General features: G+C 45.1%; 1 protein-coding gene across 3 annotated transcripts in view; it reads right to left on the bottom strand.

Moving 5' to 3' along the window:
* Positions 1–240: 240 nt before the first annotated feature.
* The window catches only part of pold3 (polymerase (DNA-directed), delta 3, accessory subunit), a 44,279-nt gene continuing 19,931 nt past the window's right edge, over positions 241–24,588 (bottom strand). The window contains exons 6-12 of one of the 3 annotated variants that reach the window (XM_072262474.1): positions 18,358–18,625; positions 15,509–15,578; positions 14,361–14,589; positions 11,130–11,239; positions 10,039–10,184; positions 4,839–4,914; positions 241–3,019 (exon numbers count right to left, since the gene is read on the bottom strand). In XM_072262474.1, coding sequence (XP_072118575.1) covers positions 2,814–3,019; positions 4,839–4,914; positions 10,039–10,184; positions 11,130–11,239; positions 14,361–14,589; positions 15,509–15,578; positions 18,358–18,625 — 1,105 coding nt within the window. In that variant the 3' untranslated portion in view covers positions 241–2,813. Of the gene's footprint in view, positions 3,020–4,838; positions 4,918–10,038; positions 10,185–11,129; positions 11,240–14,360; positions 14,590–15,508; positions 15,579–18,357; positions 18,626–24,588 lie in introns of all 3 variants that reach the window. The other 2 variants (XM_072262472.1, XM_072262473.1) reach the window with 2 other exon arrangements.

Raw genomic sequence — 24,588 nt, 5'->3', positions numbered from 1 at the left:
TCACTGTGCTTCACCAGTGCCATCTTAAACTGGAAGGTTTAAGACTCCCAAAGCCTTCTCTGTGAGCCAGTGTAGCCGCAAGGCAGCTGAGGTTTGAGATCAGTTTTCCTTCTCCTAGATGAGCTGCCAACCACACTCATTCATAAAATCAGTCTTTAAAGCACACAACAGCTTTATCAGCTACATGATAAATACATCTGAATGTGAATATGCAGATCTGAAAAGTGTAGTCCAACAATAACTCAACTTTTTATTTGCAAAATAAATGTTCCAGAGGGATCCTTCAGGTTTTCACCGACATCAAATGCTGAATACGGGAATTACAAGGCATCTGACCGCGAGTCCCCACAAAAGATTGCTGAGGATCATTCGGATCTCCCTTCCACCCATTATTTATCAGAAACGCAGTATATGCAGGGCCTTAGCATTATCAATGATCCCTCCCATCTGTCCATCTCTTTGACCCGTACCATCAGGCAGGAAGTACCATAGCATTAGAACTGTTAGGACGGAAAACAGCTTCTTCCCCCAGCTGTCAAGACTACTGAACTCCCTGCCACCATCGAAGCCTCATCACATATGAAATAACTTTTTAGTTTGTATAAACATCTTACTATTAGTGGTAATATTATCTTATGAGTTGTGTGCGAGTGGTATGTACTGTGTTGTGATTTGTATGGACACTATGCAAGACAATTTTCATTGTAACTTAGTATGTGAAAATAATAGAACAATTTACCATTATTCCTCTCTGTAGATGCATGTTGACCTGTTAAGTTCCTCCAGTATTTTGTGTGTGGTGTCCGGAAGGTATATAGAACATAGGGGCAGAAGCTAGAAAGGAGCAGGAAGCCAGATGCCCCCTTCCCTTCCAGTCCTGAAGGGCTTCAGCCTGAAAAGTCAGCTGTTTATTCATTTTCACAGATACTGTCCGATCTGTTGAGTTCCTCCAGCATTTAGTGTGTGGTGCATCTACAGAATCTCTTGTTTCCAATTTACTATTATTCTTCCCTGTGCTGTGTGTATTAAAATCACACACCAGATGTTTATTTTTCTTAAAAATGTTTTATTCCCAAATAAATTTGACGGAAAGAGGGCTATTCAAATCCAGAAATTTCCCCTCCCCCATATAGAGTCCGCACCTTTTCTCAAGCCTGACACAAATAGAGCTCTGAAAGTGTGTCTGCATTTCTGCATTTGATTAGCTTCACAACAACTGGCCTCTCACCATGGCCAGGGCATCAGGCAGCACGTTGCAAGAAGCAGCAAATCACTTGCCAAGGTCTCTAACAGGCTGTATAACTGCACAGGTCTATACAAATTTTGACAAGATTCACTAGATAATAGAACACTGTCCAAAGTACACAAGTCCTATCCAAAGATGTTTTAACCAACACCATACACCCTCCATTCACCAAAATTCCCAAACTATGATTGATGTCTGTGCGTTGTCTCCCATCCTAGTATTGGAATTCATAGGGCTTTGTGTGTAAGGGCAAATTCTCAAAGCTCGCACAGCAAGTGTGCCAGTCCAAGTCTTATTGACACCCAGAATCAGCCAAGTTTTGTCATATTTGAAAAGATGCCTGGTGAACTGCCAAGAAAAGTGTCACCAGGTTCAGCCGTGGAGTGGCAGAACCCTTGCACTCAGGCTCAGATTGATAATTTACTTCACTATGCCTGCAGCAGGTAAATAGGCTGGGGTAGAGCGCAGTAGGGGAGCAATGAAATTAACATAATGATTAAATGATTAAGATTAACAATCATTTACACTCCCACTCGCTGTCCACGAGTTGAGGAAAGTGCATACTGGCAACGACCCAGAATTGCCTGAGATGTCTGAGAACATTCACAAACTCTGGAGTGAGGTATCCAAGGACTACAATGGTATTGTACAACAATTTGGGGCAAGGAGAACCTTTAAACCATTTTGAGGCTTTCCCAAATCTTGTTCCAGAGGTTTTTCAGGACTAGTAAAAAATTTTCTATGTTTACACATACTGTAGTAACCAGTACACCCACTACCCTCTCTCCCCATCTAACAGTACAAAGCTCCACAAAACTGCACAGTAACAAACAGCTTATTCATTTGACTGACATCTGCTGTAAATATGCATTGCTTTTCCAAAAAAGATATCCATTTCTTTGAATCTAAATAAAAATTGACCCAGCCAGTGAGATGGCAGAAGTTTACCATCTCCCAACTATCACCAGTATGCAGTTAAGTGTTTGGAGCATGATTTACCCATTATGGCTGCACAGAATTGAAGACAATTGAAAATTGGTGAGTACTTAAGTGTTCACAGAAAGATGAGGCCCCACAATAAATAATAACTCTGCCATGGATGATCCCATGCTCAGCTGCAAAAGGAGGAACAGCAACCCCATCCTGTAAAAAATGAGAACTACAGAAACACCAACAGAAACTCCGAAGATCTCACTCCTGGGAGAAGAAGGGTCTTCAAAGATGGGCTTCACCTGCAGTCAACTTGAAACATTGGCCCAGCACAGAAGACTCTGGCCAGCTGCTGTTGGCAGCCTATGACCCAGTAGGAGTGATAGGCTTAAGAAGAAGACAATGATAAATAACGCTTAAACATGCAAAGAGAAACACTTGTTCAAGGTAACAGAACTACGATTCTAGTTATAGTCAATGTCCAGGATGCCCTTCCCCAACACAATATGCCCAAATTCCTTGAGGAGACCTTCAATGTTTATGTTTACAGCCTGTCAACCCTCTGGTTGTCTGAGCACTCCTGTTGGTAGTGTGTGTAGGAACTCCATTCCAGGTCAACACGACAACAGGTGGAGCACTACGCTGCCTTCTTGAAGAATCCCATGATGGATGCTTGCTTCCCTGCTCTGCTGGGGGCTGCAGCTTTCTTTTCCTTCGGCCCTTTGCGTTCGTCCTTGATTCCCTCCACGCTCTTGGCATCGGGTGGTTTCTGCACCTGTGGCTTGGCTGTAGACTCATTTTCGCTGTCAGTGCACGACTCACTCTGGTAAACCTTCTCTGTCACTGGTTGAGAGCAAGGACAGATGGTTAGTGTTATATGGTTGATGCACTCTGTAGGTTCAGCTGGCAGTAAAGAAGGTAAATGCAATGTTAGCATCAATTTCCAGAAGACTAGAATATAAAAGCGGAGGCTTTAAAAGGCATTGGTCAGACCACACTTGGGAGAATTGAGAGCACTTTTGGGCCCCTTATCTAAGAAAAAAAAGTACTGGCATTGGAGAGTGTCTAGGAGGTTCACAAAAATTATTCTAGAAATGAAGGGTTAACATTTGAGGAGCGTTTGATGGTGCTAGGCCTGCACTCACTGGAGTTTAGAATTTTAGAAGAATGGGGGTGGGGAGGAGGATCTCATTGAACCCAACCGAGTATTGAAAGGCCTAGATAGGATGGAGATGGAGAGGATGTTTCCTATAGTGGGGGAAGTTTAGGACCGGAGGGCACAACCTCAGAATAAAAACATGTCCCTTTGAAAACAAAGGAGAGGAATTTATTTAGCCAGAGGGTGGTGAATCTGTGGAAATTATTGCCACAGATGTCTGTGGAGGCCAAGTCATTGGATATACTTAAAGCTGGAGTTGATAGGGAAGATATATCTGTCATGATTGAATGGTGGAGCACACTCAATGAGCCAAATGGTCTAATTTGCTCTGAGGTCTTACAGTCCTTGTTCCTGATCCTCCTACTGGGAAACCTTTCCTCCACAGCTGACATGTCCAAAACTAAAGGACACATAGGTTTAAGGTTAAGAATTCATTTTTGACCCTTTGGTTAAATTTGAAGAAACTTGGAAACCTTTTATGCAACATTTTCATATGATGTCTTCTGACCTTTCCGAATCTTTTTTTTTTCTAACTTAAATTATATGAATACAGGAGCGGAGTTGACATTACTGAACGTGCCCGATTCAAGATATTGGTCTAGCCCTGTTTTGTTCTGTTTTTTTTTCTCTTTTTCTTTTGGGGATTTTTTTTTGTTTATATACATTTTTTTAAGTTTCTTATTTTATGACAAATTTCATTATGAGTTTGGAAGTCTATTATTCCTGTGTTACTTAAAATCCTTTTTGTATATGCTGATTAAGATTATTCCAATCTCTTTGTACCAACTTTGTTATTGAGTTTATAATTTTGAAAATTAATAAAAAGATTTAAAAAGAAAAGAATTCATTTTATTTAATTTAGAGATACCATGAAGGCCCTTCCCGCCCTTCAAGCAATGCCATCCAGCAACGCCCAATTTAATCCTAGCCTAATCACAGGACAATTTACAATGGCCAATTAACCTTCCCAGTACACCTTTGGACTGTGGGAGGAAACAGGAGCACCCGGGGAAAAACAGCATTCCACGGGGAGCACATACAAACTCCTTACAGTGGACGCTGGATTGAACTCTGATGTTCCAAGCTGTAATAGTGTCACACTAATCGTTATGCTGCGGTGGTTTAGAAGGGTTCTGAGGAAGAAGTTTTCCCACCAGAGGATGTTTGGAATTTGGAAGGCAGGGTAAGGTGGCAGCAGAGGTAGAGACTGTCACAACATTTAATTAGTGTCTAGACAAATTATGGAACTAGCAAGGTATGAACCAGATACTGGCAAATGCAATCAGAATGGATGGGTGGCGGCAACGTGGGTACTAGATGGGTAACCAGAAGGGCTTATTTTATGCTGTAGGACTTAGTGACCCACATCACCCATGACAGCCAAATGGGCCCTCAACTGATGCTCTCTCCATTCCCATGGAATCCTCCTTTCCTCATCCCAACAGCAACTAGATGCAGACACAAGATGCTGAGAAAATGAACCAAGCATAAGCAGAAGCTTACCAAAATCACCGTCTTCATTCACGAAGGTCTTGCTTTTGAGAACTCTGTGTCGTTTCCTGCGTTTCACTCCAACTGCCTTCTAGGAGAGAACAAACAAAGCTGTGGTGTGGGTACAGCACTAGTCTGTTCCTGATACGGACCATCCCAGAGTAATGTACAAGTTGCATTTTTATAGGCATCCATTAGTTAGTTTTGTCTGCAAGTTCAAGTTTAAATGGCAACTAGTGGGAGAAGCTACGATGCTCCTTACGGACCTATCCCTAGCATGAGGGAGCGGCTTTCAATGAATAGGTAGGACAGACACTTACTGCAACACAGGGTTATAGTAATTGAGGATTTCAGCCTCCCCAGTGAGGTGGGGTGATGTTAGGGTGAAAGGTGTGGAGTGGGTGAGATGTTTAATGTGCCTCCCAGAGAGTCATTTGACCTAGGACGCACTTCATTCTCCCAGGAATGGGGCAGTGTTGCCGGACCTGATGTCAGCGAATGTATCCTGTCAACAGGCTGGAGTGTTGGTGACAGGCAGTGATCCTTGGTTTGAGTGTTTCCAGGTTCAGCTATCTGAACATCAAGGTCCGGGGGAGAGAGAGAGGGGGAGAGAGAGAGGGGGAGAGAGAGAGGGGGAGAGAGAGAGGGGGAGAGAGAGAGGGGGAGAGAGAGAGGGGGAGAGAGAGGGGACAATTCAAATTCAGTTGTATCCAACTGCTAAAAAGAAAATAATAAGGAATAAAACTGGACATCGACCTAGGCACTAGAAACAACAATGGCAAAAGCAGCCCTGTCGCCCTGCAAAGTCCTCCGTACTAACATCTGGGGACTTATGCCAAAGTTGGGAGAGCTGTCTCTCAGACTAGTCAAGCAACAGCCTGACATAGTTGTACTGACAGAATCAGACCTTATAGTTAACATTCCAGACTCCACCATCACCATTCCTGGGTATGTACTGTCTCACCGGCAGGACAGGCCTAGTGGAGGTGGTGGCACAGTGGTGTACAGTAGAGGGGGAGCTTCCCTGGCTCATGGCACCAGAGTATACATGGGCAAGGAAACCCCCTGCTGATTACCATGTACCATCCTCCCTCAGCTGATGAATCAGTACTTCTCCATGTTGAGGAGCACTTGGAGGAGGCATTGACCGTGGCAAGCACACAGATTGTACTCTGGGTGGGGTCTTCAATGTCCATCACCAAGAGTGGCTTGGTCGTACCACCACAGACCGAGCTGGTCGGGTCCTACTGGACACAGCTACTAGACTGGGACGACAGCAGGTGGTGAGGGAACCAACAGGAGGGAAAAACACACTTGACCTCATTCTCAGCAACCTGCCTGCCGTGGAAACATCTGTCCGTGATAGCATTGGTAGAAGTGACCACCACACAGTATTTGTGGAGACTAAATCCCATCTCCACATTGAAGAAACCCTCCACCGTGTTGTGTGGCACTACCACTGTGCTAAATGGGACAGATTTTGAACAGATCCAGCACCCAAGACTAGGCATCTATGAGGCGCTGTGGGCCATCAACAGCAGCAGAATTGTACTCAACTACAATCTGTAACCTCATGACCCGGCATATCCCCCACTCTAACATTACCATCAGGCCAGGGGATCAATGAAGGGTGCAGGAGGGCATGCCGAGAACACCACCAGGCATATCTCAATGAGGCGTCACCCTGGTGAAGCCACAGTACAGGACCACTTGCATGCCAAACACCATTAGCAGCAAGTAACAGGCAGAGCTAAGTGGTTCCACAAGCAACGGATCAGATCTAGGCTCTATAGTCCTGCCATATCCAGCCGTGAATGGTGACAGACAATCAAACAACTCACTGGAGGAGGAGGCTCCACAAATATCCCCATCCTCAATGATAGAGGAGCCCAGCACACCTCTGCAAAAGGTAAGACTGAAGCATTTGCAACAATCTTCAGTCAAGTGTGCTGAGTAGACGACCCAGCTCGGCCTCCTCCAGAAGTCCCCAGCATCCCAGATGTCGATATGCAGCTAATCCGAAAGCACTGGATACTACATAGGCTATGGGCCCAGACAAAATCCTGGCAATAGTGAAGACTTGTGCTCCATAACCTGCCGCACTACTAGCCAAACTGTTCCAGTACAGCTACAACACTGGCATTTACCCGGCAATGTGGAAGATTGCCAAGGTATCTCCTGTACATAAGAAACAGGATGTCTAACCCAGCCATTCACCACCCTATCAGCCTACTCTCAAATATCAGCAAAGTAATGGAGGGGTCATCAACAGTGCTATCACACAGCACCTACTCGGCAATAACCTGCTTACAGATGCCCAGTTTCGGTTGCGTCAAGGCCACTCAGCTCCTGACCTCATCACCTCCTTAGTCCAGTCACGGTGGGGTGACAGTGATAGTCTTGACATCAAAGCAGTATTCGACCGAGTATGGCATCAAGGTGCCCTAGCTAAAATGGAGTCAATGTGAATTAGGGGGAAAACCCTCCGCTGGTTGGAATCATACTTGGATACAAAGGAAGATGGTTGTGGTGGTTGGCGGTCAAACATCTCATCCTCAGGACATCACTGCAGGAGTTCCTCAGGAGTTCTTCAGCTGCTTCATCACTGACCTTTCTTCCGTCACAAAGTCAGAAGTGGGGATATTCACAGATGCACAATGTTCTGCATCATTTGTGACTCCTCAAATAGTGAAGCAGTTCATACCCAAATGCAGCAGGACCTGGACAATATCCAGGCTTGGGCTGACAAGTGACAAGTAACATTCGTGCCACACAAGTACCAGGAAATGACTACCTCCAATGAGAGGCTCTAATCATCGTCGACTGTGCTTTTTTCCATATATGGGCAATAAATGCTGGCTTAGTTGGCAACACCCACACCCCATAAATGAATTTTTAAAAATTCAGCAGGTCCAGAGGCATCTGCCTGGATTCGGAATTGGCTTGCCCAGAAGGCAAAGGGTGGTTGTAACTGGAGTGTTTTCTGCCTGGAGATTGGCGAACAGTGGTGCTCCACGGGGATATGTTTTGGGACCCCCAGCTCTTTGTATTTTATAAATAACTTGGATGAGGAAGTGGAATGGTGGGTTAGTAAGTTTACAGATGACATGAAGGTTGGTGGAGTCGTGGATAGTGTAAAAGGTTGTCGTAGGTTACAACGGGACATTGACAGGATGCGGAGCTGGGCTGAGACAAGAAGTGATTCACTTTGGAATGTTGAGCATGAAGTCAATACAGGGTTAATGGCAGGAATCTTAGCAGTGAAAAGAGAGATCACGTGTATAGACCCCTCGAAGTTGCCATTGAAGTTGGATAGGATGGTTAAGAAGGCATCTGGTGTGTTGGCCTTCATTAGCTGGGGGACTGAGTTCAAGATCGTAAGCTAATGTTGCAGCTCTGTAAAACTCTGGTTAGACTACACGGAGTATTGTGTTTAGTTCTGGTCACCTCATTATAGGAAGCATGTGGAAGCTTTAGAGAGGATGCAGATTTATCAGGATGCTGCCTGGAAATGACAGGACGTCTTAGGATAGGTTGAGCAAGCAAGGAGTGAAGGATGAGAGGTGATTTGACAGAGATGTACAAGATAACAAGAGGGATAGATCCTGTCAACAGTTTTGGGCCCCTTATCTCAGAAAGGATGTATTGTCACTGGAGAGTCCAGAGGACGTTCATGAGATTGATTCCAGAAGAGAAGGGATTAACATATGAGGAGCGTTTGACAGCTTTGTGCCTGTACTCACTGGAATTTAGAAGAATGTGGAGGTGGGATCTCGATCTCATTGAAACCTACCAAATGTTGAAAGGACTGCATAAGGTTGATGTGGAGAGGATGTTTCCTCTGGTGGTGATATCCAAAAATAGAGGGCACAGCCTCAAAATTGAGGGGCAACCTCTTAGAACAGAAGTAAGGAGGAATTTTGTTTAGCTAGAGTAGTGAATCTGTGGAATGCTCTGTCACAGACTGCGGAGGAGGCCAAGTCCGTGGGTATATTCAAAGCGGAAGATGATAATTGGTCAGGGCATCATGGGATATGGTGAGAAAGCAGGTGTATGGGGTTGAATGGGATCCAGCATCAGCTATGACGAAATAGTGGAATAGTGAACTGCCTAATTCTGCTCCTATGTTGTTTTTTTTTCTTTTTCCTCTCTCTCTCATAGGATGATGATGGTTCCTTTCAGTCAGTTAGTGGGGTTTAGGATACTCCACTCCTCAGAAAGGAACAGTGTGTGCATGAGTGGATTTAGGTGAGTAGTGGGTTGCACAGATCCAGACCCACCCTGTCGACATCCCCTCCTGGATCCAGTGGCATGGTGGAGTCCAAGACTGCTGGGACCTGTCTTATGGTCTAAGTGGACACCAAAGACTTTTTCATGGGGCAGAAAAGGCGAGGGGAGGATAATTTTAAGTTGATTGGAGCAAAGTATAGGGGGAATGTCAGAGGTAGTTTTTCTTTAAAAGCACAGAGTGTGGTTAGAGCATGGAACACACTGCCAGGGGTGATGGTAGAGGTGGAATCATCAGGGACATTTAAGAGACTCTTAGATGGGAAAATGGATGAAAGAAAAATGGAGGGCTATGTGGGAGGGGTGGGTTAGATTAATTAGATAGAGTAGGTTAAATGGTCAGCACAGCATCGTGGGCCAAAGGGCCTGTACTGTTCTATGTCCTATGAAAGTTCTTCACCAGAAACATCAACCATCCATTTCCTTCTATAGATGCTGCCTGATCTGCTGAGTTCCTCCAACAGTTTGTGCTGCTCCAGATTCCTGCACCTGCAGTGTCGTGTCCATGGGCGGCACAGTAGTGTAGTGGTTAACACAGCAGTTTACAGTACAGGCAACCCGGGTTCATTTCCTGCCCCTGTATGGTCTCCACATGACCATGTGGCTTTCCTCTGGGTGCTCCGGTTTCCTTCCCAAGTCCAGAGACGTACCGGTTGGTAGGTTAATAGGTCATTGTGAATTGTCCCACAATTAGGCTAGGATTAAATTGGGGGATTACTGGGCAGCACTGCTCTGACGGCCAGAAGGGCCTACTTTGTGCTGTATCTCAATAAAGAAATAAAACAAATACATCCAGCCCCACGCATATGGATGAAGGCAGAGTTCATGCAACATAAATACTGCAGCTCCTTGCTGCCTTGTTTGTGTAACTCCGATTTCTTTTTTGTTACTTTAAGAAGCTAAGTATTCAACTAAAGCCCATTACCTCAGTTTCCTCTGTACTTTCCCAAGATGGTGGCTTTACTGAAGCCTCTGAAAAGCATGGAGGGGATATATCCTCTTCAGCGATTGGAGTTTCCGGCGTCGGTGATGGCGTTTTCATATCGCAGGGTTCAGGAGAGTCCAGGATGACTGCAACAGGAAGAAAAGATACCATGAGACTAAGAGTAATCACTTAATCATTATGTTTAAATTTAATAACACACATTTGGACAAGAAAGCATCAAGACATTTATGGTCATATGGTCTAAATTTGTATTTATGGAATGAGTTGCCAGAGGAAGTGGTTGAGATGGGTACAGTCATAACTTTTAAAAGACAGGCACATGTATAAGAAAGGTTCAGAGCAGGGTTTCCCAACTTTTTTTTATGCCATGCACCAATACTGTTAAGGAAGGGGTCGGTGGACTCCAGGTAGGGAACCCCTAGTTTAAAGGGATATGGGTCAAATGGACCAGCTTGGAATCAAAAACCCCACCCACCCTAGACATTCTTCTCTTCTCCTCCCTCCCTCAGTCCAGAAGATACAAAAGCCTAAAGCACATACCACCCAGCTCAAGGAAAGCTTCTATCCCGCTGCTATTCCCCTGGTGAATATTTCACCAGGGGACGGTTTCCTCCCACATTCCAAAGATGCATGGTTAGGATTAGGGTTTGAAAGCTTGTGCTGGAAGCATGCCGACACTTGCAGTCTGCCCCCAGCACATTCTTGGTCATTGACACAAATATACATATGACAAATAAAGCTAACCTTTTAATCTATTAACCTGCATGTCTTTGGAATACGGGAGGAAACTGGAACACCCAGAGGAAACCCACATGGTCATGGGGAGAACGTACAAACTCCTTACAGATAACGGTAGAAATTGGACAGGACTTTCTGGCGCTGTAATAGCGTTACACTCACTGCTATAACAACCCTATATTGTCTGCATTGTATCCATTTGTTCAGCAGAGGATACGGAAGAACAGAGAATTTGACATTCGCCTCAAAAAACTTGCTCTACATCACTTGTGAAGTAGCATTACTCCCCACAGAATGAAAAGATTAATTTAAATTGCAAGATCACACCCTACCTTCCTCGTCACTGCTGTCTGACAGAGGCTGTCTGATCCTGCGCCTCCGCTTGTGGTGAGGCTCCTCCCCGTCACCGGCTGGTGTCACACTTCGCTTTGTCTTCTTGCTGCTGTCCGGAGAAAGGCATAAACACTAATAGACACAACAAATCTACGCCATGCTCTCTTCTCGCTACTGTCATCAGAGAGGTGGTATAGGAGCCTCAGGACCCATACCACCAGGCTCAGGAACAGTTATTACTCATCAGCCACCAGGCCTTTGAACCAGAGGTGATAATGTCACTCACCCCAACAATGAACTGCTCCCATAACCTATGAACTCAGCTTCAAGGACTCTTCATCTCATGATCTCAATAATTATAGTGTATTTACTTACTAGTTTGGTTTTTCTTTTTGTTTTTACACATTTGTTGTCTTTTGCACCTTGGTTGTGTTATCTTCTGTGCTGTTTTTCATTGATTCTATTGTGTTTCTTTGTATCTACTGTGAAGGCCCACAAGAAAATGAATCTCAGGGTTGTATATGGTGACATATATGTACTTTGATAATAAATTTACTTAGAAGTTTGAGATTCTGCAGATGACTGAAATCTTGAGCAACACACTCAAAATGCTGGAGGAACTCAGCAAGTCAGGCAGTGTCTATAGAGAGGAATAAACAGTCCACGTTTCAGGCCGAAACACTCTATCAAGACTGGAAAGGGGCAGAAGCAGAATAAAGTGGGGTTGGGGGGTGGGGAGAGGCGAGGAGTATAAGTTGACAGGTGATAGGTGAGACCAGGTGAATGGGAAGGTGTGAGGATGGGAGACAGGGGGGATGAAGTGGAAGGAGATAGATGGAAGAGGTAAAGGACTGCAGAAGGAATCTGATATGTGAGTGGACCATGGAAGAAGGGAGGGGACATAGAGGCAGCTGATGGGCAAGTGAGGAGAACAGAAGGGCTGAGAGGGGAGCCAGAATGGGGAATGGAAAAATAGAGGAGGGGAGCTTATTCTAGTTTCTATGCCCTCACTTTCCATGCCCATTGAAAGACCTTGGCCTGAAACATCCACTGTTCACTTTCTTCCATTGATGCTGCCTGACCTGTTGAGTTCCTCCAGCTTTTTGAATGTGTTACCACAATCACTGCTCTGACACCTCAGCCAAAGTTAAAATGAACCTTCTACTCCACAAGCCACAATTTTATAAATCCTTTTATGTGGTAGACTATAACTTTATATGGCGGGTGGGTTGGGGGGGGGGGAGAGAGAGGGAAGCACAGTATAATGGTTATTGTGACCTTTACAACTCCAGAGATCAAGTTTCCATTCCCCCCGTACGGTGTTTGTACGTTCACCCCATGACCACATGGGTTTCCTTCCACATTCCAAAGACATACAGGTTAGGGTTCATGGGTTGTGGGCACCGGAAGCATGTCAACATTTGCGGGCTGCCCCAGCGCACATCCTCGGACTGTGTTGGTTGTTGATGCAAATGACACGTTTCAATTTTTCAATATACATATGACAAAGAAAGTTCATCTTTAAAAAAAAAATCTTTTAGTCCATAGATTTCATTTAGGTGCCTTGATCTGTATTCCTCAGTCTTCTGCGTTATCACTTCAAGAGATTCAATTAGTCAAACACAAGCTTCTCCTTACCTATCTAAAATCTCCCCGAGTACCCGTTGGTCTTGTTCTCAATTACTGTTTCTAGAACCATCGGTACTACTGATGTTAAATGCGCCACCAGTTACTGGCAGCGTCCTTCTGTGCCTTTTGCAAGCTACAATCCTCTGGCATCTCCCCACCATCTCAGGATTTGAACATGTGCCAAATTCCTCCACCATCTCTACCACCCGGTTCTCCGTGTCCTATAAGACCTAAGACACTGGAGCAGAATCACACCATTTAACCTATCAGTCAGCTATGCCATTCCATCACAGCTGATTTATTATCCCTCTCAACTCCATTCTCCAGCCTTCTCTCTGTAGCCTTTGACACCTTTACTTATCAAGAACCTATCTATCTCTGCTTTAAGTATACTTGTCCTCCACGTCCGTATGTGGCAATGAATTCCACAGCTTCACCACCCTCTGGCTAAAGAAATTCCTCCTCATTTCTGTTCTATATAGACGTCCCTTTTTGCTGAGGCTGTGCCCTCTGGTCCTAGACTCCCCCACTATTTGAAACATTCTCTCCATGTCCACTCCACCTAGGCCATTCAATAGATTTCAATGAGATTCCTCCCCTCATTCTTCTAAACTCCAGCAAGTACAGGCCCAGAGTCATCAAATACTATTCATGTTAACCCTTTAATTCCAGAGATCCGTCTTATAAAACTCCTTGGAACCCTCTCCAATGCCAACACATCCATTCCTCGCTATGGGGCCCAAAAAATTCATTTACCAAATATTCCTATAATCTTTGGAGCCATTTGACTGGATTATATCTCATACCCACTGACAAAAACTCTTTCAGATTCACTTTATATTATTCCTTGTTCTTCTTCACTACTAATCTTAAAAGTTATGATGGAGTGATCACTGTAACTGAACTGTTCCCTCACTTACACTTGCAGCACCCAGTTCCCTGTTGTTCTCGGGATATCCTTTGAGCTGTGTCTTTAAAACGGTGCTCGAATGGAGAATGGAGGTCGGGAGGCCCCGCTGGGCTGGACTTTGGGAGGTTGCGGGCCGGAGATCACTCCCCATGGAAGGACTGAGTTCAAGCTGTCATTTTCCTCAAGAGAATGCTTTTGAAATTCCAAGCCAGATGTGATCATTGATGTGGACTGTAGTTTATATCTGTCTCCTTCAGTTTTCTGTGTTTTCTTTCTTGTTGCCGATTGGTGGATGGGTGATATGTTACTAATTTGGGCGAGGGAGGGGTTGGGGATTTGAGGCTTGATGTTCTTGTTAGTGTTTTTCTGTGTCAGCGATCTGTTAGATTGGGGGTTTGATGTTGCTGTTTCTCCCCCCCCCAGGACAGGCTTGAGGGTTAGAGGCTTAATGCTTTTGCTGCCATGTCTAAGTGGGCAATCTGTTGATTTTTGTGGGTGGGAGAGTGTGCCTTTCCGAGTGTGTGATGTCTTTTCTTTCAATGACTTCCATGGTCTTTCTGCAACTCATGGCTATCTGGAGAAGACGAATCTTGGAGTTGTATTCTGTGTACATACTTTGATAATAAAATGAACCTTTGACACCACAAGTGGACTTGAGCAGAAGTTGTCGCTCATAGCCATTGACACCAACCTCTGTCCGTCGCCACCTTCGCCTACTTTCTTTGCCCGGACGCTCCCCGCCTGAGCCTTGGCTTGTGCTTTTTGTGCTGCGGTGTCACTTGTGGGTGCCATTTCCTCATCGTTCACTCCCTGCGAAGCAATGACGTGACACTCTCCATCCTGAGCGGTCTCTGCTTTCTCTCTATACTCTGAGGTAGAGGCCTCTTCCTTGATGGCCTTGGCCGGTGGTGACCCTTTCTCTGTGGGGTTAGATGCAGATTTAGATCTCAGTGGTGGTAACTGATGCCCTGTACCTCTTATTTGAAAAGGTGAGGGAACATTTAGCTATGATTCAGCCACTGTACCACATTCACAGCACTCTGTTACTGAAGAATAAAAAATGAACATAGACTGCTACTGCACAGTACAGGCCCTTCAGCCCACAATTTGCGCCAACTCTTTAACCTACTCTACGGTCAATCTAACATGTCCCTCCTACATAGTCCTCCATTTTTCTATCATCAATATGCCCAAGTAAATCTCCAAAATGTTCCTATTTTATTTGCCTCTACCACCACCAAAGGGCTAATGGGGCCATAAGGACAAGGGGAAACAAAAGGCAACAATGGAGGGGGGGTGAAGGGAAACAAGGGGCACACACAAAACGCTGGAGGAACTTAGCAGATCAGGCAGTATCTATTAAGGAGGGGAATAAACAGTCGACATTTCATCAGGACTGGAAAGGAAGGGGGAAGGTACCAGAATAAGAAGGTGGGGGGAAGAAAGGACGAATACAAGCTGGCAGATGATAGGTGAAGCCAAGTAAGGGGGAAGGGGGAAGGTGGGTGGGTGTGGGGAGGAGTGATGGGATTTCATGTTGCAGTTGTACAAACCATTGGTCAGGCTGCAATTGGGGTAGGGCGTACAGTTCTGATCACTACACCACAGGAAGCATGGAGAGTGTTCAGGGAGATTCACCAGGCTGTTATCTGGAGTACAAGCTAAAAGGTGGGTTTGGGGAGGGGGAAATGAAGTAAGCAGCTTGAAGTGATAGGAAGCAGAGATAAAGGGCTGAAGAAGAAAAAATCTGATAGGAGGAGGAGTGTGGACCATAGGATAAAGGTGTGTATTACTAGATTTCTAGCATCTGAAGAATCTCTTGTGTTTATGATTACTTACTAGAAATGGCTTTCTGGAAAAAGTGGCTGAAGCTGTTTCCTTTGTTCGCTATCTTACCTCCTGAAGGCGGCTGCAAAAGGAGGAAAAGAGTAACAGTGAGCTGCTGTCTTTTAAAACGGTGTTTCTTTAGCACAAATAAACATCTGGGAGAATCTCTTCACTCAGAGTCAAGAGTCAGACAGGTGGGAATTTAAGTTAAACACAAGAGATTCTGGAGGTGCTGGAAGTCCAGGGCAACATCCACAAAATGTTGGAGGAACTCAGCAGGCCAGGCAGCGACTATGGAAATGAATATGTTTCCATCTGAGACCCTTCCTCAGGACTGGAAAGGAAGGGGCAAGATACCAGAATAAGGTGGTAGGTGGTTGGGGAGGAGTACAAGCTGGTAGGTGATTGGTGAGGGGGAAGGAAGGTGGATGGAATGAAGTAAGTTTGGAGGCGATAGGTGAAAGAGGCAAAGGGCTAAAGGAGGAATCTGATAGGAGAGGACAGTGGACTATGGGAGAAATGGAAAGAGGAAGGGCATCAGAGTGAGGTGATAGACAGGAGAAAAAAAAGTGGTCGGAGGGAAACCTGAATGGAGAATGGAAAAAGGACAGGAGAGACTACAGGAAGTTAAAGAAATCAATGTTCATGCCATCAGTTTGGAGGCTACATGGACAGAAAACCTGAATGTTATTGAGAGGCAACCTGAAAAGCCATCGAGTGGTAGAAGAGGGTTGCCTCTCTGACTGGAGGCCTGTGACTAGTGGAGTGCTGAAGGGATTGGCGCTGTGTCCATTGTTGTTTGCCATCTATATCAATGATCTGGATGATTATGTGGGTAACCGGGTCAGCAGATTTGCAGATGACACTAAGATTGGAGTGTAGTAGACAGCAAGGAAGACCATCATGGCTTCTAGAGGGATCTGGACCAGCTGGAAAAATGACAGATGAAATTTAATGCAGACAAGTGCGAGGTGTTGCACTTCGGTAAGACTAGACAGGGTAGGTCTTACACAATGAGTGGTAGGGCACTGAGGAGTGTGGATGAACAAAGGGATCTGAGAAAACAGGTTGAACGTGGCGGCACAGGCAGATAGGGTCATAAAGAAAGCTTTTGGCACATTGGCTTTCATAAATCACATTACTGAGTAGATGAGATGGAATATTATGTTGAAGTTGAAAAAAATACATTGGTGAGGCCCGACTTGCAGTATTGTGTTCAGGTTTGATCATCTACCTGCAAGAAAGATGTAAGTACGTTAGGTACTCCAAGGGAGAAGATGGCGGCGCAATGACAGCGCGCACGGCCTCTCCAGTGATGAGTATCTGTTATTTGTCAAGTAGGGGACCGTGCACAATTCCTGATTTGATGGAGACAGACGTGAGTGCATAGCAGAACATCTGGAAAACTTCTAAAATGTCTGCTTTGTTACCGCTGCTACTGTGTGGTAACTGGAATCTCTGGAGCTGTAGGCCTCGAAATCCTCGGCTTTGCGTGTTTCAGCGGCGGGGGAAGAGGTCGAAGGCGCTTGGCAGAGGAAGGCGCTCGGGAGGCTGTATCAGAGAGGCTGCTCGGAAGCTCGGAGTTTTCGGACGGATGGACTCGGGGTCGGCTGCTTCCAAGGTATGGGCAAGTTGACGGGGCCTGGAGGTTTATGGCAGGGAGTTTCTCCCTTTTGCCGCCACTATCAGGGACTTGGGAGTTGATCGACTCAGGGACTTTGAGACTTTTTTTTAAAAACTGTGCCTCTGGACTGTTCTTCATCAAATTATGGTATTGCCTTGCACTGCTGTAACTATATGGTCTAATTATGTGGTTTTGTCAGTGTTAGTCTTTGGTCTGTCTTGTTTTCTGTGATATCATGCCGGAGAAACATTGTATCATTTCTTAATGCATGTATGCATTTCTAAATGACAATAAAAGAGGACTGAGTGTTCTCATAATCTAGATAAAAGTACAGAGAAAATTTACAAGGATGTTGCTAGGATTGGAGGATCCGAGATATAAAGATTGAATAGGTTAGGACTTTATTTCTTGGATAGTAGAAGATTGAGAAGAGATTTGATAGTGGTATACAAATTATCAGGGGTATAGATGGGGTAAATGTAAGCAGGCTTTTTCTCACTGAGGTTAGGTGGGACTACAACTAGAGGTCATGGGTAAAGGGTGAAAGGTGAAAAATTTAAGGGGAGCAAAAGGGAAATTTCTTCACTCAGAGGGTCGTGAGATTGTGGAATGAGCTACCAGTGGAAGTGGTGCATGTGAATGGTTTCAGTGTTTAAGAAAAGTTTGGATAGGTACATGGATGGCAGGGGTACAGAGGGCCATGGTCCAGGTGCAGGTCTATGGGAACAGGTAGCTTAGATGGTTTGGAACGAACGAGAAGAGCCAAAATGCGTATTTCTGTGCTGTATTTTTCTATGACTCTGAGGATTAATTTGGTTTGTTTTCCCTGGAGCGACGGAGATTCAGGGGGAACCTTATAAAAGAATAAGGAACACAGATTGGACAGACAGACAGAACCTTTCTCCTAGGGTAGAAATAAGATAAGGAGGAAAGTTTAAGGAGATGTGTGGGGAAAGTTGGCTTTTTATACAGGGTGGTGAGTGCCAGGGGTGGTGGTGGAAGCAGATGTGAAAGTGGTGTTTAAGAGGCTACTAATGGATTAGTATGCAAGTAATGGAGGGACATGTATCACATGGAGACAGAAGGGATTTAGTTTAATTTGGCATCGTGTTCGGAGTAGACATTGTGAGCTGATCTGCCTGTTCCTGTGCTGTACTGTCCTATGAAGCACTGAATACTTTGGCCAAATCCAAACCAAAGCCCCAAATGACTGAGCTTGCTGTCCATCGATACTTACAGAATTCTCCCTGTCTTTCACTGCCACAGGCTCCACTTTCTCCTCTCTGTCGCTCGGTTTGGCAGGAGGCTTGGCAGAAAACATAGCCATGATTCCCTTGGGCTGTGGGGCAGCGCTTTTACTGGGCACGGGTGGGCTGCCGTTCATGATGGGTTTGTTGTTCGGGGGCTCAGCTGAACTGCGGGATGGCTGCTGGAGGGACTTCTGAAGCTGAGCCATCTCCCCGGCTGACCGGGGAACAGCATCAGCACACTGAATGGCGCTATACCTGTCGTAGAAAGAGGAACCCAGAATAAGTTAGTCATTGAACACAACAGCACAGAAACAGGCCATATAAGCCCATCTAGCCAGTATAAAACTATTTATCCGCCTAGCCCCATCGACCTGCAAGCGGATCATAGCCCTGCATACCCCTCCCATCCACGCACCTATCCAAATTTCTCTTAAATGCTTATATAGAAATCACATCCACCACTTGAGCTGGCAGCTCATTCCACACACTCACCACCCTGTGAGTGAAGCAGTTTCCCATAGACATTTCACCTGTCACCCTTAACCCATTAACTCCAGTTCTAGTCTCACCAAATTCAGTGGGAAAAAGCTTGCTTGCATTTACACTATCTATTTCCCTCATAATTTTGTATACCTTTATCACATCTGCTCTCATTCTCCTACACTCTATGAAATAAAGTTTTAACCTATTCAACCTTTCCCTATAACTTAGATCCTAGCAACATCCTTGTAAATTTCTTCTGCACTCTTAATCTTACTAAGATCTTTCCTGTAGGTAGTTGACCAGAATTGAACACAATACTCCATATGAGGCCTCACCAACATCTTATACAACTTCAACATAATTCCCAACTCCTGTACTTAATACTTCTATTTATGAAACCTCTTTATGATGCTATCCACCTGTGATGTCACTTTCAAGGAATTATGTACCTGTACTGCTCACTGCGCATGTCCTATCCTGGTTTGTCTTCCCAAAGTGCAACACTTTACATTTGTCTGCAACAAATTCCATCTGTCATTTTTACAGTTGGTAAAGATGCAGGCTGTCATCTCCTCTGAAGGTGAAGATACAATCAGAATCAGGTTTATCATCACTGAAGAATGCCATTGTTTTGTGGTATCAGTACACTGTAACAGTACAGGGTAACTGGCAGGCCTCATACCCTGGTGAGACAGGGACATGTCCAAGCAAGGCAGATGAGATCTACAGTGAGATCCAACGGCCAGGAAGGCAGTTCCACAATGTTCCATGGAGAGCAAGGGGTATGACAAGTAGACATGGTCATCAACGGCAACCATGGAAGACCTCAGTTGTGACAACTATTCCTATCACTAGAGTTGGACTTCCAAGGTCAAGAGTGGAACTGTCCCAGTGTAACGGCTTTTCCACTTTTAAAAACTCTCCCACAACATCATTGTCAGATACGACAGAACCTATCAATCACAGTGCAATACATTAAAAAATGGCTATAAGTTACTTTCTGGAAGAGCCCTGCAGAAGGGTTTTGGCTCGAAACATCGACTGTACTCTTTTACTAGACGCTGCATGACCTGCTGAGTTCCTCCTGCATTTTGTGTGTGTTGACACATTTCACTGTATGTTTCAATGTGCATGTGACAAACTAAGCTAATCTTTAAAATACTGCCATGTGGAGTTCCACATACAGAAGAGTCATAGAGAAGTACAGCACAGAAACAGGCCCTTCATCCATCCCATCTTGTCCACGCCCGCCAAAATCATTTAAACTACCTACTCCCAATGACCAACACCAGGACCACAGCCTTCCATACACCTACTAGCCAAACTTCTCTTAAAGGTTGAAATTGAGCTTGCATGCACGACTTGCACTGGCAGCTCATTCCACTCTCACAACCCTCTGGGTGAAGAAGTTTTTCCTTAAACTTCTTGCCTTTCACCCATGACCTCTGGTTGTAGCCCCATCTAACATAGTCATAGTCATACTTTATTGATCCTGGGGGAAATTGGTTTTCGTTACAGTTGCACCATAAATAATAAATAGTAATAGAAATAGTAATAGTAATACTACTATTAGTAAATAGTAATAGTCTTAGAAATAATAAATAGTAATAGAAAATAGTAATAAATAGTTAAATAGTGATATGTAAATTATGCCAGTAAATTATGAAATAAGTCCAAGACCAGCCTATTGGCTCAGGGTGTCTGACTCTCCAAGGGAGGAGTTGTAAAGTTTGATGGCCACAGGCAGGAATGACTTCCTATGACTCTCTGTGCTGCATCTTGGTGGAATGAGTCTCTGACTGAATGTACTCCTGTGCCCACCCAGTACATTATGTAGTGGATGGGAGACATTGTCCAAGATGGCATGCAACTTGGACAGCATCTCTTTTCAGACACATCGTCAGAGTGTCCAGTTCCATCCCCACAACATCACTGGCCTTACAAGTGAGTTTGTTGATTCTGTTGGTGTCTGTTACCCTCAGCCTGCTGCCCCAGCACACAACAGCAAACATGATTGCACTGGCCACCACAGACTCGAGTGGTAACCCAAGTGGAAAAGATGACTTGCATTTACACTATTCATACCTCTCAATTTTGTACGCCTCTATTAAATCTCCTCTCAATCTTCTACGTTCTAAAGAATACAGTCTTAACTTATTTAATCTTTCCTTATAATTCAGGTCCTCCAGACTCAACAACATCCTTGTAAATTTTCTCTGTACTCTTTCAACCTTGTTTACATCTTTCCTGTAAGTAGGTGACCACAATTGCACACAATACTCCAAATTCTTCAACATAATACCCCAACTCCTGTACTCAATAAACACACATCAAAGTTGCTGGTGAACGCAGCAGGCCAAGCAGCATCTCTAGGAAGAGGTGCAGTCGACGTTTCAGGCTGAGACCCTTCGTCAGGACTAACTGAAGGAAGAGTGAGTAAGAGATTTGAAAGTGGGAGGGGGAGGGGGAGATCCAAAATGATAGGAGAAGACAGGAGGGGGAGGGATGGAGCCAAGAGCTGGACAGGTGATTAGCAAAGGGGATATGAGAGGATCATGGGACAGGAGGTCCGGGGAGAAGGAAAAGGGGGAGGGGGGGAAACCCAGAGTATGGGCAAGAGGTATAGTCAGAGGGACAGAGGGAGAAAAAGGAGAGAGTCAGAGAGAAAGAATGTGTGTATATAAATAAATCACTAGCAACTTCGATGCGTGTTGCTTGAATTTCTAGCATCTGCAGAATTCGTGTTTGCATCCTGTACTCAATACTTTGATTTATGAAGGCCAATGTGTCAAAAACCTTATGACCCTATCTACCTGTGATGCCACTTTCAATGAATTATGAACTTATATTCCCAGATCCCTTTGTCCTACCACACCCTTCAGTGCCCTGCTGTTCACTGTGTAAGACCTACCCTGGTTGGACCTACCAAAGAGTAACACCTCAAACTTGTCTGCCATTTTCCAGCCGATGCAGATCCCTCTGCAAGCCACAATAGCCTTCTTCACTGTTAACTACACCCACAAACTTGGTGTCATCCCCAAATTTGCTGATCCATTTAACTACCTTATCATCCAGATCACTGATATAGATGTGACGGGGTCCTGAATTACCACTATGAAATGTGCTTTTGGAAAGAGAGAGAGAGGTGTCCAACAGACACCTTGTTAAAAACAGAGAGAAAGAAAGAGAGAGAGAGAGGCGAAGATTGCTTTGAGATGGTGATATGGTTTTTTGGCAGCATTTTAAAACTTTTGCAAGGACACTGGCAGCTTCCAAGTTCTTACAGAGAGAGAAGGGAGGAGCTGCTTGATGGACAGTTGGTGTTCAGCACGGGGAGATAAATAGACGGTCAGCTGTTAGACCTACAGACACATGGTTTTGGACACTGAATGAGCTTTGTTGTGCCCACAGAAACGGTGGGTTTTGGAGGATTGAACAGTGGCTCTTGCAGTGTGAAAAGGGTGTGACCGGTGCAGAGTTATTCATACCCAGCCCTCACCTGGGTTGACAATTCCACCACAGAAGTACGGTCCCCTTTGTTGTGGTCACAGTTGGTGACTTCTAAAGGATTTCGGAGGACAACGGCATCAGCTCACCTGAAGACTCAAATCCCTTTCCCTCTCTCTCTCTCTCCATCACTACTCAACTCAATACCACGAACTGAACTGAACTTTACTCATCATAAGACTATTTATTTACCCCTAGACTTAAAGAAGCTTGGTTTTCATATATATTTCCACATTTACTTATATATAATCATTGCTAACCTGTTTTATATATCTGATTTTATATTTCTGTATTGAGTAGTCACTAATAAATACCATTAGTTAACAGCAATACTGGACTCCAAAGTGTTTTCCATTTCTACAGGTTCTTTAACCCGTCACGGGGTACGTGACATAGGATAACAAACAGCAAAGGACCCAGCACTGATCCCTGTGGCATCCAGCTAGTGACAGACCTCCAGTCAGTGAGGCAATCCTCTGGCTTCTCCCACAAAGACAATGCCCAATCCAATTTAACAGGTATTCTGCAGATGCTGGAAATTCAAGCAACACACATCAAAGTTGCTGGTGAACGCAGCAGGCCAGGCAGCATCTCTAGGAAGAGGTACAGTCGACGTTTCAGGCCGAGACCCTTCGTCAGGACTAACTGAAGGAAGAGCTAGTAAGAGATTTGAAAGGGGGAGGGGGAGGGGGAGATCCAAAATGATAGGAGAAGACAGGAGGGGGAGGGATGGAGCCAAGAGCTGGACAGGTGATTGACAAAGGGGATACGAGAGGATCATGGGACAGGAGGTCCCGGGAGAAAGATAAGGGGGGAGGGGGACAGAGGATGGGCAAGGGGTATAGTCAGAGGGACAGAGGGAGAACACTCAGGTTGGAGGAACACCTTATATTCCCTCTGGGTAGTCTCCAACCTGATGGCATGAACATCGACTTCTCTAACTTCCGCTAATGCCCCACCTCCCCCTCGTACCCCATCCGTTATTTATTTTTATACACACATTCTTTCTCTCACTCTCCTTTTTCTCCCCCTGACTATACCCCTTGCCCATCCTTTGTTTCCCCCCCGCCTCATCTTTCTCCCCGGACCTCCTGTCCCATGATCCTCTCATATCCCCTTTGTCAATCACCTGTCCAGCTCTTGGCTCCATCCCTCCCCCTCCTGTCTTCTCCTATCATTTTGGATCTCCCCCTCCCCCTCTCACTTTCAAATCTCTTACTCACTCTTCCTTCAGTTAGTCCTGATGAAGGGTCTCGGCCTGAAACGTCGACTGTACCTCTTCCTAGAGATGCTGCCTGGCCTGCTGCGTTCACCAGCAACTTTGATGTGTGTTGTCCAATCCAATTTACTATCTCATCATGAATGCCGAGCAACCAAACCTTCATGAACAACCTCCCACGTAGGACCTTGTCAAATGCTTTATTAAAGTCCATGCAGACACCATCCGCTGCCTTGCCTTCATCCAGTTTCCTGGTAACTTCCTTGAAAAACATTTTGGCCATTTCTCCTTGGAGTGGACAGCCAGAGGCTTTCTCTCAGGGCTAAAATTGTTAACATGAGGCGGCATAGTTTTAAGGTACTTAGAAGTAGGTACAAGGGGGATGTCAGAGGCAAGTTTTCCATACAGAGTACATGCTTGCGTGGAATGCACTGCTAGCGAAGGCGGTAAAGGCAGATACAATACATGGAGCTTAGAAAAATAGAGGGCTATGCGGTAGGAAATTCTAGGCAGCTTCAAGAATATGTTACATGGTTGGCACAACATTGTGGGCCGAAGGGCCTGCAACGTGCTGTAGATATTTTATGTACAGAAAATCTGTACATAGAACAGATGTACATCTGTTCATCTGTAAAACAGATGACCTGCCAGGCACAAAGCTATGCTGACTATCCTTAATCAGTCCGTGTCTATTCAAGTACTTGTATATCTGAGTGTCTATGCTCCATCTGCCAGAAAAAGCGGGATCTCCCAGTAGCCACTCATTTCAATTCTACCTCCCATTCCCATTCCGAAAGTCAGTCCAAGGCCTCCTCTACTGCCAGGATGAGGCCACACTCAGGTTGGAGGAACAACACCTTACATTCTGTCTGGGTAGCCTCCAACCTGAGGGCATGAACATTGATTTCTCAAACTTCCGGTAAATGCCCCCCTCTTCACCATTCCCCATTTCTGTTTCACTCTCTCACCTTACCTTCTTACCAACCCATTACCTTCCCCCCCCCCCCCG

The sequence above is a fragment of the Mobula birostris genome, chromosome 7, assembly GCF_030028105.1.
Source record: "Mobula birostris isolate sMobBir1 chromosome 7, sMobBir1.hap1, whole genome shotgun sequence".
In the NCBI taxonomy this organism is placed as follows: Eukaryota; Metazoa; Chordata; class Chondrichthyes; order Myliobatiformes; family Myliobatidae; genus Mobula; species Mobula birostris.
The sequence above is the reverse complement of the archived record's forward strand: the minus strand, read 5'-3'. Positions and strand labels throughout refer to the sequence as shown.